Below are 12,255 nucleotides of genomic sequence, written 5' to 3'. Positions count from 1 at the left end.
TGATTGTGTACCCCTGTTTTTTTTTTTTTAATGATAAGCAAAGTTTGCCATATGTGTAGGTTTATTTTGCAGACTTTTTTTTAATTGTAATTCATTTTTCTTTTCTTAAGCTTCAGCTTGCCTTTGTTTATGAAAGAAAAAAATATAACATTTGATTTATTTGAAATACCCTTATTAATTATTTGATAAAATAAAAGTGTAAACTAAAAAATATATAACACTCTTATATTTTAAAAGAAGTAAAATTTAGAAAATGATTTATACTATTTTTCAGGGAGTACGTTGATAGCATAGCAACCCTAACAAGTAACAAGCTACAACTAAATGAAAACTAAGAAATATTTAGCAGCCAGGAAAAAAAAAAAAAACAACGGGAAGTCTGGAAGCCAGGCACAATACAAAGTGAGTGAAGAAACGAAAGCAAGGGGATTGCGAGCTTCGGGTTGCTGCAAGGATCGCTGAGGAAAGGGAGTGGCGGTGAGAGTCGAAGACTGCGAAACTCGCATCCCAGGACATGACCTTTCTTCTGCCTTCTGACTCTCTTTTACTGCCTTCGTAAGTTGCTGAACTTTTTTTTCTTTCACTCTATTTCTCCCACTTCTTTATTTTTTTGCTTTGCTTGAAGCGTTTGATCTATCACTTATCTTGTTTCATGCATCGCATTTCCATCTGAAATTGGCCGGTTATTCATCTTTTCCCGGAAATCTTAGTCTTTAATGAATCAATTTATTGAAATCCTTTTGGGTTGGGTAATGGGTCGGCGTTTCTTACCCAGAAATAGTGAAATGTTTTAGGCGAGAATTTGTTCAGGATTATGTGATAATTATGAAGTAAATATTCAAGGGGATATGCCTACTCTTGTGCATGGGCTACTGTATGGAGATTCTTTGTAAGTAGGGTTCACTCTTTCGTACGTTGTTTTCCAAATAAGATCATTTGATTATCAACACTGATTATAAGGAAGGGATTATAGTTACATTTGGACAAAGGGTCTCAATTTTTTTTGCTGTTTCTGTCCGCTCACCGCTTTCTCTGTTTTGGATTCAATTTAAATTGCGCATTTTGTCTTCTTCTTATCTACTTTTCCCTTTTGAAGTAATGGAATAAAGAAAATAACTTAGAGCCAAAATCCTATACTATGAAGCAGGGTATATCAGTATATGCAATATCGGTATCCATCAATTTCTCAATGCCCTGGAAACTATGGTCCAAGCAAAGAGGATTTTTGACTTGGATCAGTCACACTAATAATCATACTCTTCATAAGGGGGGAGCTTGAAGGATTAATTTGCACTTTTTTTTTTGTTCAAATAAAGCGGGTATCTATACTCTATACAGTGGCGGCAAATTTTTCTCAAGGATTTTATTTCCACTCTTTTTTAGTGGTAAAATTATTTTTCATAGAGATCTCATCCTGAACCGTACTTTCCCTAAAAGTCTCACCATGACACTACTTCAGACAGCTGGAAAATTTATTATCAAGAGACTTTCTGAAATTTGTTCTTGCATGGTGTGCACGTAAAAGGTATACATTTCATTCACTGTATAATATGTCGAGTGTATTGAAATGTTACTTCCTTGACGCCATCAGAAGATATAAGAACCAATTCCTTGTGACATGCTATATAAACCTTGAATGACTTACGGAACAAAAGAATTATCCAAAAGTAAGCTATAGAAGTGCGTGTGTGTCATTAATTGACCTTTTTAATTTTTCAGATTTCAGATTATATTGTACATTTCAGATTTCACGCTTTGATAATTATGTATCAAGTCTTTTGTAGAAGTGTGTGTGTGTCATTAATTGACCTTTTTACATTGCACATAATGAAATGTAAAACATGTTCTCCGACAGCGCTGCTAATAGGCAGCAGCTATTCAGTTAATTGGCAACTACTTCATGCATATTATGCAAGAAGCCATGAACTATTGACGTAAATGACAATTGGTTGCATAAAACTTGACATTAGTGCTCAAATTATTAAGCAGCAGCAGCAGCAGCAGCAACAAGAAGCCTTATTCCACTAAGTGGGGTCAATTACATAGATTATATGACTCTATCATGCTCTATCATTTATTAAGTTTTTATAAATAGTATTAATTAAGAGGTCTAGATTAATAACTTCCAAAAGTGTTCTCTTTGGCCTTCCTCTGCTCTTCTTGAAGCAAACTCTAGGAAATCCAAGTATGAAAGTCTAACTTGATTGTGACAAATAAAAGTTAGAGTAGAAAAATAGAAAGATCCCCCCTGCAGTGTGTAAAAGGATCAAATATAGATTAATGGAGATGCACATTATGTCATTTGCTTTGTTGTGTTTGACACTTTGACTGGAGTTCAGTGCTGGAATCATTTAGTAGATGTTTAGATCTTTTCACGTTTGGTCAGGTTTGGTTTGTAGCATTCTGTAATTGCAATTTTATAGTGCTTATTTTATGGTTCTCCTTATTTTAGTGAGAGACTGATATTTGAGCTTCCTTTAAATTTGTGGGGTTCTTTTTTTCCTGAAGTTGCTATATGTTGGAATTTGGACTTTGGAGCTTTAAGATATACTGGATCAGCTCTGGAGATGTTAATGAAAATGAGAAGTTGTTTATTTCTGCATTCATAACCTTGAGTATTTGCTCAAGGAAACTGTATAGACTATAGAGAGTCTAAACTAATTTGAGCATTAAGATATTGCTTTCTTAGACTTCTTTTTACCCTCATGCTTTTTGGTTTAAAACTTAATATAGAAGAAATGTTATATCATATGATTTCAGTTGTATTATATTACTCTGAATTTCAGATACATTATGTTCATCTAGTTCTATTCTCTTGATCTGCAGAATTATTTTGCTACACAGTGTTGAAGAAGTAATTTGGACCAATTAGAGCTTGCTTGTTCACATATATTCAATTCAGTGCAAAGAAAATTGGTACATATGGCAGGATTCTTATCTATGGAGTCAGTGAATAATGGAACATCTGATGGCAGTGCTTTTGAAAGTTCTACCATGGCCAAGAAAGGGGAAGAAGCAGGTCGCTGGTACATGGCTAGGAAAGAAATAGAGGAATATTCTCCATCCAGAAGAGATGGAATTGGCTTGAAGAAAGAGACATATCTGCGCCGGTCTTACTGCACATTCTTACAAGATTTAGGCATGAGGCTTAAAGTGTAAGTTCGCTGATACAGACATTATCATGAATATTTGCGCATAAGGCATGAGGCTTAAAGTGTAAGTTTGCAAATTTCCTCTGAATGTTTAGTGTAACCTTTCTCAACAAATAAGACTGTTTAAATGTTTGAAACACCCGCTAATTCAATCTATGATTGCATGCATGTACAGGAAGTCCCATAAGAACATGCACACTTAGACTCCCCAACTAGGTTGCTCTTTTACTCTTTTTTCTTTATTCTGAGATAGCTATATAACTTCAGGAGTCTTTGCCTAGACAAAGGGAGGTGTAGCATCTGGAAATTGCATTTGCTGGTGCATTTGGATCTATGCCATGTTGGGGATATTGATATCCAGTTCTAGGATTTTGATTGGAGACTCACATTTTGGTGTTAATTTTGTTCATTGCAGACCTCAGGTAACTATAGCAACAGCCATAGTTTTTTGTCATCGGTTCTTTCTTCAACAATCTCATGCAAAGAATGATAGAAGGGTGGGTTGTTTCACTCTCAAATTGATACTGTGCATTTTACCTCTCCTGATCTTTACCATGTGCTTTATGTTGGTATGACATGCTTGTGCTTGTGGTTTAGTGAGTAACAGGTCTGTGGTATACATTTACTGGTGAGCGGCCCATGTTGTATATTAAGTTGTAACGTTTTTATACATATTAATTGCATTGCTTTCCCTTTCTGCCAGATGCTTAATATTTTCTGGATGGTTATTAAATGGTATTTTCGAAAAAAGAGAACTATCTTTCATACTATATGAAATTACTATTATAGTCAATATACCAAAAGTGTGGTACCAATATCTGAAGGAAAGTCATTTGCTATACTGAAGAGTGACAAAATATACTCTGAATTTCACAAATTTATATCATTTTTGTTGACAGCTTAGTTAATATAATTGTTTAACTTTACAAAATATTTTGATGATCTTTTTCATTCAACTAATTGTTGAATGCTTTCTAAGTTTATGCTTTTTTGGAAATAAATCTCCTGATTGATTGCATCCAATTTCATTCTTTATGGGTAAAGATGACAAAAAAAAATTATTTGTAATAAATCATTTTTCATTCTGTATTTTGGTTGCATTATCTGGTTAAGAACAATCAATTTTTCCAGTTCTCGTAAACAAAGTTTTGAGTTTGATATTCATTAACACATCTTCACCTCATCATTATTTTGGATCCCTTAATTATTGATTTGCTTTCAGGAAATTGTAACTTTGATGTAAATCAAGTATAGCCGTAATCCATTCTAATTCTTGGGGTTTATTTTCCACTTCTCATTAAATGTTCATGTGACCTAGTAATAGTTGTCATCTTGCTAATTTCTGGACTCATTGACATTGACAGTGATCTTGCATACAAGATACTGAACCACTAGAGTCATTTTTGGTGTAGGTTTAGTTATAAATTCTTGTTTTGGTTGCAAAAGGTGTTGAACATTTTCACTTTTTCAATTTAGATACTGGATCTCTGGTGAAGCATCATGCAACTTTCGATAACTTGTATTAATAGTAATCTGTGCATACTGCTTGAGCAATGAAGATGTTCTCTTAAATTTACAGACCTCATAATAGTTCTTAATTCAGCTCTACATTAAGAATATGTGTTAAAGTAGTAAAAACTTGATAGTGTACTTTATTGGAATCTCACACTTGATTAAAGTTTTCTGCAGATTATTGCAACCGTCTGTATGTTCCTTGCTGGGAAAGTTGAAGAGACTCCTCGACCACTAAAGGATGTCATTATTGTTTCTTATGAGATTATTTACAAAAAAGATCCTGCTGCTGCACAGAGGATAAAACAGAAGGTGTTTTACGGAATAGTGGCAATGCTATAGCCAGTTCGTTTCTATACTAATCATTCTGAATTGATGAATTTTCTGGAATCTTGTTCCTGCCCTTAACCCAAGCCATTCTTTCTTCTTATTTTCTCCCTGTTGATTTTCCACATTGGAATAGTTATGTTTTCCTTGTGCTGCAAGGCTGGCTTTCCTTAAAAGTCAGGTTCTAGTGTATTTATCCATTTTTTCTATTGTGAACTGCTTGGCTTGGTCTAACATGGTTGATGCATCTTATTATTGAAATTATTGTATGTCATGAAGTTATTAAAGCAGAAGAGCGTTTGATTGATATTCACTGATGCACCTTCCTGTTACTGCTTGATAGGAATTCTATCATTTACTATCAGTATTTGTTCTTTCTCTGTACCCTTTTTATTGGAATGTTGATCGAATTCCACCTATTTTAGTTTCCTTAGCACACTTTTTGACACATATTTGACTATGCCTGTTATACTATTTATATTTGCATGTTATTGTTCATAAACAATGCAGGAAGTATACGAGCAGCAGAAAGAGTTGATTTTACTGAATGAGAGGTCTGTGCTTGCCACGTTAGGTTTTGATCTCAATGTTCAACATCCCTACAAGCCCCTTGTTGAGGCCATAAAGAAGTTCAATGTTGCAAAGAGTGCCCTTGCACAAGTTGCATGGAATTTTGTCAATGATGGGTATGATTAAGATGCCATTGTTTTTAATCGTTGTTAAGTGTGTTTTAATTATTTTCCACTATATTTTGTTCACACACTAGAAAGTGGCTTTCAGGCTGAGGACATCGCTCTGCCTGCAATTTAAGCCACATCATATTGCAGCAGGTGCCATTTTCCTTGCTGCCAAGTTCCTAAAAGTGAAGCTTCCATCAGATGGTGAGAAGGTTTGGTGGCAAGAGTTTGATGTCACCCCACGCCAATTGGAGGGTCGGTGTCATCCCCTCAATTTGTTTGCACACAAATCAAGTTGACCCAACTGGATAGCCTTTTTAAATCCCCATGGCTTTTTGCATTTTGATAATTTCAGTCACTCCTGTGTGGCTTGAATTTTCTGAAAGCTTGTAATGTAAGCATGTCTCTAGCCATCATATATATCTCATGCCTCCCACTGATTCTGCCTAAACAGAAGTGACCAGATTGCCAAGAACTGAAATCTGAATAGTCACTCCTCGTACCTGATCAAGTTAGGCATTCAGAGGGGAAAAAAAAAAATCTCAGTTTCATGCCATGGGTAGTTTTTTGATGTTAAATGATGGGCTGTCCTTTTGTGTCTTGCTGCATGAATGATTTTGGATCATAAATTGCTTGCTTTGTATTTTCTTCCAGAGGTTAGCAATCAAATGCTGGAACTCTATGAGCAGAATAAAGCTCCACCATCTCAAGGAAGTGAAGTAGAAGGGAGTGTTGGAGTAGGCACAAGAGCTGCGGCAAAAGAACCTGCTGTGAGTGAGGAGCAGGTTTCAGAACAAATACCATCTCATTCCGCTCATCAGGACTCACCTGCATGTGAGGTTCCACCAACAAGCACAGAAAACCAAAGTAATGATGGGAGTGCAGAAATGGGAAGTGTAATTACTGATCACAAGTTGGATGTGGAAATTAGAGATTCTCAGCTTTCAGATGGGTTGCCACAGAATGATAAAGAGAGAGAATTGGCAGGTGGATCAAACATGGGAACTCAGCAAATAGGTGCAGGGGACCAAGATAGAATTGGTGATACAAATGAGGCTGCAGAATTGCAAAGGAGGGAGGATTTGGCATTGCACAATTCCTGCAGCGTTGTTCGAAATTTAGAGTATCGAGAAGGCTCTATTGATCAGTCACCCAAAGAAGCAATTAAGATGATTGATAAAGACAAGGTCAAGGCTGCATTAGAAAAAAGAAGGAAAGCACGAAGGGAAATTACATTGAAGAAGGATGATGTAATGGATGAGGATGAATTTATTGAGAGGGAGCTAGAGGATGGTGTAGAGTTGGCTGCCGAGGATGAGAAAAATAAGTGGGAGGGGAGACCATATGGATCTGAATGCGATAGCGCAGATTGTAGAAGGATAAATGAGGAAATTGATGACGGGAAAGCTGTGGCTGGGAAGCGGCAGTCATGTAAAGAAGCGAAACTGAAAGAGGAGATAACAGACGATTCCTCAACTTTGATGAACAAGCACAAGAGAAAGGCAATGTATTCGCCAGGCGGGCAACCCGGGGATAAAAAGTGGCTTGACCCAAGTTATCATGATGAGGTTGCAGAAGATGTGAACTGGAAGGGTGGAGTTTCTTATGAAGAGGGGAACTGCTGAAGAGCAGAAGAGGAAAGCGATTGGTGAGAAGAATTAGTCTGTCCTCTATTTGAAGGCTCATTGTGGCAGAGGGTTGCTAAAGAAGTGACGATTCTGATGCCTTTGTATGTGTTGTACAATTTCATGTCTAAGGAGCCTGGATATTTCATTTTTGGGAGTGACAGTGAAGGTTGATGCACAGTTGCTAATTATTTAAGTAATTAGCTTCCTCAGAGTCATCCTGCCTAATAGATGAATGGTGCTTGAAATGGAAGTCATTGAGAATTGTAATCTGATCTCCTGGGCTTTGATGGTGCTCATCTTAAAGAATATAAATGCAAGAAACATAAGAAATGTGTAGTTAAATTATGAATGGTTAATATGGCATTGTTATATTCGAAACAAGTTGGCAATAAGCGTTCAAGCCTCCTAGTACTCGTATCTTTTGTTTTTCATCCTCCTATTGTTAGTAAATTTACTACTTTAGTGCCCATTGCCCAGTTGAGCATAAATTTAGAGGAGGTTGAAATTATACAAATTTAATTTGAGTAGTATAAATTTATTAGTAATGATTAAAATATAATAGTAAAATATCCAATCTGGGTAGGTCGTGGTCTCGTGGATGGCACGCGGATGCAACCTTATGGACAAATGTGATATCAGATTTTTGTACACGTGAACCTATGACTTGCAAGTTACAAGCACTCTCTCTCTCTCTCTCTCTCTTATCCACCCTTCCCTCTTAAAAATTCCAACCTGTTACCACACAGATAACAGAACAAAGACTCCGATATGCCCACAGCCAATACCAGCTCGCCAGTTCAGCATCACCTTATCCACCTCCTCCTCCTTCACTTCTCACCAGAGAATCTTAAACTCCTCTCTCGCCTCTCTATCCACTGCCTCTTCCTCTCCCTAGTCTTTTCAAACCTCTTCCCCATCTTCCTTCGCGCTTCATTCCCAAGAGAGAAACAAAATGTCTCTCACGATCCCAACCAATCTCTCCAAATTCAACTCCTTCAAGCCCAAGTTGGGTAACTCCCAACCCTCCCTCAAACCAAGACCGGCCACAATCGTCTGCTCTGCGTCTTCTGAGAAAAGCTCTGATGCATCCACGCTTCAGGCTTTCTCTGCCGCGCTCGCCCTCTCCTCCATCCTCCTGTCAGCCCCTCTCCCCGCCGCCGCCGACATATCCGGCCTCACCCCCTGCAAGGAATCCAAGCAGTTCGCCAAGCGCGAGAAGCAGCAGATAAAGAAGCTGGAGTCAGCGTTGAAGAATTACGCGCCGGACAGCGCGCCGGCTTTGGCGATCAAGGCGACGATCGAGAAGACGAAGCGGAGGTTCGACAACTACGGGAAGCAGGGCCTTCTGTGCGGGTCAGACGGTTTGCCCCACCTGATAGTGAACGGAGACCAGAGGCACTGGGGCGAGTTCATCACGCCGGGGATTTTGTTTCTGTACATCGCGGGTTGGATCGGATGGGTGGGTCGGAGCTACCTGATTGCGATCCGGGACGAAAAGAAACCGACTCAAAAGGAGATCATCATCGACGTGCCTCTCGCTACCAGGTTGGTGTTCAGAGGATTCAGTTGGCCCGTCGCTGCCTACAGAGAGTGGTTGAACGGTGAACTTGTCGCCAAGGACGTGTAGGCGTAATTTCACGCATTTGCGTTTGTCTGATTTTTCTCCTTCTTTCGTTTTTAATTTCTATAATGCCGTGGAAATTACTATGAAAAATTAGATTGATGGTGCCATGTTTCTGTGCTTGATTTGTATATTCTACTTGAAATGCCTGGGAACCAGACTGAAACTCACAAACTGATCTTAAATTATGGTTTCTTGCCTTGAATGAAAGGGAGACCCCATAAAATCCATATATGAATTTTGAAACACATTTTACCTCACCATGCTGCTTAATTTTTTTTAAAAAAATATTGCCTCCAAATAAAAAATAATAGATATAAAAACACATGCCTGTGCACCATGGCCTTTTCTAATTCTTTTTCCTTACATATGCGCGATCATAAGAATCTGTTTCTAATGTGAACTAGATGCGAGGGCTGAGATTTTGTACAACGTGTGGAGAATGAATATCGTCAATCATTTATTAATAATGCGGTTTATTTTTATATATTAAAAACATAAAAATAAATATTGAGTCGTAGTGAAAATCACACATCCAAAGTTCTAAGGCGTTTAACCTAGAGATAGGATGCGTGAATATTTTGTGAAAACAATCAGTCTCGATCTCGAAGAATGAAGTGCTTTCATAATTTCCTTACAAGATAATCCCAAATATTTGACTCATGGACCTCAAAATGGCATTTTCTTTGCCTTGAATTAACAAGAATATAGACAGGGAACAAAGGCACGCCAATCTCTTTTGGGGGGGGGGGGGGGAACACAAGGTAAATGCTTGCTGCTTCAAGAATGCAGATGATAACATCACTTGATAAACAACACTAAAATTACCATAAAAAGTCCACAATCCCACTGCAAGATATGCTTCTAAACTTCATATCAAGTCTAAGTCATATATATTTACACTATATATATATATATATTAATCATAAACTAACCACAAACCCTTTTCCGCTCTTCCAAATCAATTTAATTGAGCGGGCGAACACCTCCGCCACGGCTATTTGTTGTAATCCCCACCACTAAAATACTAGCAAAGATTTGATTTAAATCATTTAAACTTTGTGAAGAAATTGATGGTTTCACTTTCAGTAAAAGAGAAAAACACAATATGTGAGGTCAAACACATCATGCATATTGTGTCTCTTCTATTCCTGAAAGTGAGGGGAATCAACTTCTTTGATGAAGAAAAAACTAGCAGTGCCACATTGAATCAGAATAAGTGGAATGGTCCATCAATAATTCCATGTCAACAAAATGCTTGGAAGGTGGCGGAGAGTCACTACCAGTTGGGCTGAGCCCCTGGTTGGAAAGTGAAGCAGATTGGCTAACCCTAAGATGGACCACCTCTGCCTGGGCCAAGGCCAATTGGGTCTGAAGCAAATCAATCTGTCTCTGAAGAGAAGAGATGGCCCCAACACACCCATACACTGGATCTCTCACTCTTGCGTTCGCCTCATACACCATACTGCTCACTGCATCCCCTCTTTGATGCACTGGTAGCTCCTGTGATGGAAACAGAAATGGCTATTTATAATGGACTAGGACCATGTTAATTTGACAGAACGAGCAAGGTTCACGTGATGCATCATGTTACATGAAGAAAAAAGGAAAGCAATTATTCAAAGAGAATACAAGAGAGTGAGTTAATTGTGGAAGCAGAATGGACTACTTTCTTACTTTAGCAAAAGGCACAATTATATATGCTATTATATTTTATGGATGGAATCTTCTAAAGTTTTCGGTAAAATTGCACAGCAAATTCGGATATGAACTGAAACAATCTTGCACTTTAATTGTTACTAACACAGGACATTTTCTCAGGTAACCCTTGACATAGTAGAAAAGACTGAAAACACATTTATTGGTTCTACGGTGCGTTCAAACTTCACATCACACCTCATCTCTTTTGTCTCTCTGTATTTTGCTTTCAAATGTATCTGTTATTATCTGTCTTTTCTCTTGGCCCGCCATAGCCGTCCAATATACAAAACCTAGCTAGTATTACAATTTTATTTCTTGAAGCATCTTTTTGCTGTTTAATTATGTCCCTCAAATCAAAAGGACAAGAACAGTTTTTAGATTTGTATTATCAAATTCTTCACTATGCATCCAGTCTGTATTGTTTCTCACTCAACAAAAATACAATAAACATATACCAATGCAAGAAACGGCCCACGGCCCATCAATAGTTCTAGTATATTCCTAACCATTAGTCACACCGTTTTGATATCCCCCAAAAAGAAAAAAAAAAAAAGATGTTACACCGTTTACCTCGGGCTTGCAGAACTAACTCCATATCTTCAATCTTCAATTATTGATAAAAGATGTATATGTAGGGAACTAAATAAAGTGAACTTTTCGTGGTTGAGCAAAATAACTTGAAGAAGTGAGCAAGAGCACAAAGTCGCTGATGGATACTTAGAAATAGGCACAGGTGCCATACAACTTTCAATGATTTGATGCCTCAAGTAATATTAATTTTAAGGCATCATATTGCAGAAACAGAGCTCCGATGTTAAGCGTGGGGATCAATTACCAATATCAGTGTATCCCCCGAAAGAGATCATGAATTAAAGATGAAGTGCAAGAAAAGGAAACAAGAAGGAGATGAAGAAACCTGAAGCATCTTGTTGACATTACTGGCACCGAAGACTTTGTGAACATTAGCGAACTTGTGGGGCTCATCGGCAGGGAAATAAGGAGCGAAGACACAGTCGTTGGCACATCTTCTTCGAAGCAGTTTGCATGCTGCACACGGTGACGCTGCACCCTGCTTCCTTCCTCCCTCTTTCATTTCTTCAATCGCCTGATTACTTGTTTACCTGCACATCAACATGAAGACGATGCTACGGAAGAAGGAGAAGGGGAAAACCGAGAGGAAGAGGGCAGAAAAGAGCCTCATATAGTCAAAAGGACCCGAAAGCTATTATATAGAGCTACTGACAGAAAATGCAAGAGTAAATCACATCTAACAACCCAAATATGATGAAATGTTTAAATAATATAAGAAGTTTATCACATTGTTATATTAAAGCAGCTTGTTTCTCATACTATTTGCAACACGCAAGACTCGTATTAGATTTTATTTAAAACAAATATTTTTGATTACTTTTTGAATATTTTAAAAATAATTTTGCTAAAATTTATAGCACATTTTTATTATCAGATAAAGTTTTAAATTTGTAAACATAATTAGTTACGGTCCAGTAGGCCTTATATAATTGTATTATTTAAAAAATATAATAAAGTCTCAAAAAGAATAAATCAACAACAGCTAGGTCATTGATAAAATTTTGTATAAAATAAATTGTAAATAAATTAATTGTTATAGTTGAAAC

At 37.4% G+C, this 12,255-nt stretch overlaps 3 protein-coding genes across 4 annotated transcripts; 2 read left to right on the top strand and 1 right to left on the bottom strand.

Annotated features, from left to right (window-relative positions):
- The first annotated feature begins 334 nt into the window (after positions 1-334).
- Positions 335-7,696, top strand: LOC129285527 (cyclin-T1-3-like). Of its 2 annotated transcripts, XM_054921264.1 has the most exons (7): positions 335-555; positions 2,827-3,155; positions 3,568-3,649; positions 4,842-4,976; positions 5,502-5,677; positions 5,772-5,923; positions 6,323-7,696. In XM_054921264.1, the coding sequence occupies exons 2-7, from the start codon at positions 2,923-2,925 to the stop codon at positions 7,291-7,293; spliced, it is 1,749 nt and encodes a 582-aa protein (XP_054777239.1). In that variant the 5' UTR covers positions 335-555; positions 2,827-2,922; the 3' UTR covers positions 7,294-7,696. The 2 variants fall into 2 exon arrangements, with proteins under 2 accessions (XP_054777239.1, XP_054777240.1); XM_054921265.1 differs by lacking the exons at positions 335-555; positions 2,827-3,155 and adding an exon at positions 3,182-3,216.
- A 465-nt stretch (positions 7,697-8,161) lies between these two features.
- On the top strand, positions 8,162-9,048 carry LOC129285528 (photosystem I reaction center subunit III, chloroplastic). The gene has a single exon (XM_054921266.1). It carries the CDS (start codon positions 8,249-8,251, stop codon positions 8,921-8,923), a length of 675 nt encoding a protein of 224 aa, XP_054777241.1. The 5' UTR covers positions 8,162-8,248; the 3' UTR covers positions 8,924-9,048.
- Positions 9,049-9,577: 529 nt separating this feature from the next.
- Positions 9,578-11,823, bottom strand: LOC129286715 (LOB domain-containing protein 4). The gene is made up of 2 exons (XM_054922719.1): positions 11,535-11,823; positions 9,578-10,420 (listed from the first exon to the last, which is right to left on the bottom strand). The coding sequence occupies exons 1-2, from the start codon at positions 11,709-11,711 to the stop codon at positions 10,109-10,111; spliced, it is 489 nt and encodes a 162-aa protein (XP_054778694.1). The 5' UTR covers positions 11,712-11,823; the 3' UTR covers positions 9,578-10,108.
- Between the last annotated feature and the right edge of the window lie 432 nt (positions 11,824-12,255).

Source organism: Prosopis cineraria, unplaced genomic scaffold (genome assembly GCF_029017545.1).
Source record: "Prosopis cineraria cultivar Desert tree isolate PC_DT_omini unplaced genomic scaffold, ASM2901754v1 PC11, whole genome shotgun sequence".
In the NCBI taxonomy this organism is placed as follows: Eukaryota; Viridiplantae; Streptophyta; class Magnoliopsida; order Fabales; family Fabaceae; genus Prosopis; species Prosopis cineraria.
Note: the sequence above shows the minus strand (reverse complement) of the source record. Positions and strands in the feature narration are given on the sequence as shown.

Excerpts from the sequence above, each read along its gene's own strand:
- LOC129285527 (XM_054921264.1), top strand. The coding sequence starts at position 2,923 with ATGGCAGGATTCTTATCTATGGAGTCAGTGAATAATGGAACATCTGAT. Across the intron at positions 4,977-5,501 it reads CACAGAGGATAAAACAGAAG|GAAGTATACGAGCAGCAGAA; the intron begins GTGTTTTACGGA and ends TAAACAATGCAG. Across the intron at positions 5,678-5,771 it reads TGGAATTTTGTCAATGATGG|GCTGAGGACATCGCTCTGCC; the intron begins GTATGATTAAGA and ends AGTGGCTTTCAG.
- LOC129285528 (XM_054921266.1), top strand. The coding sequence starts at position 8,249 with ATGTCTCTCACGATCCCAACCAATCTCTCCAAATTCAACTCCTTCAAG.
- LOC129286715 (XM_054922719.1), bottom strand. The coding sequence starts at position 11,711 with ATGAAAGAGGGAGGAAGGAAGCAGGGTGCAGCGTCACCGTGTGCAGCA. Across the intron at positions 10,421-11,534 it reads ATGTCAACAAGATGCTTCAG|GAGCTACCAGTGCATCAAAG; the intron begins GTTTCTTCATCT and ends TTTCCATCACAG.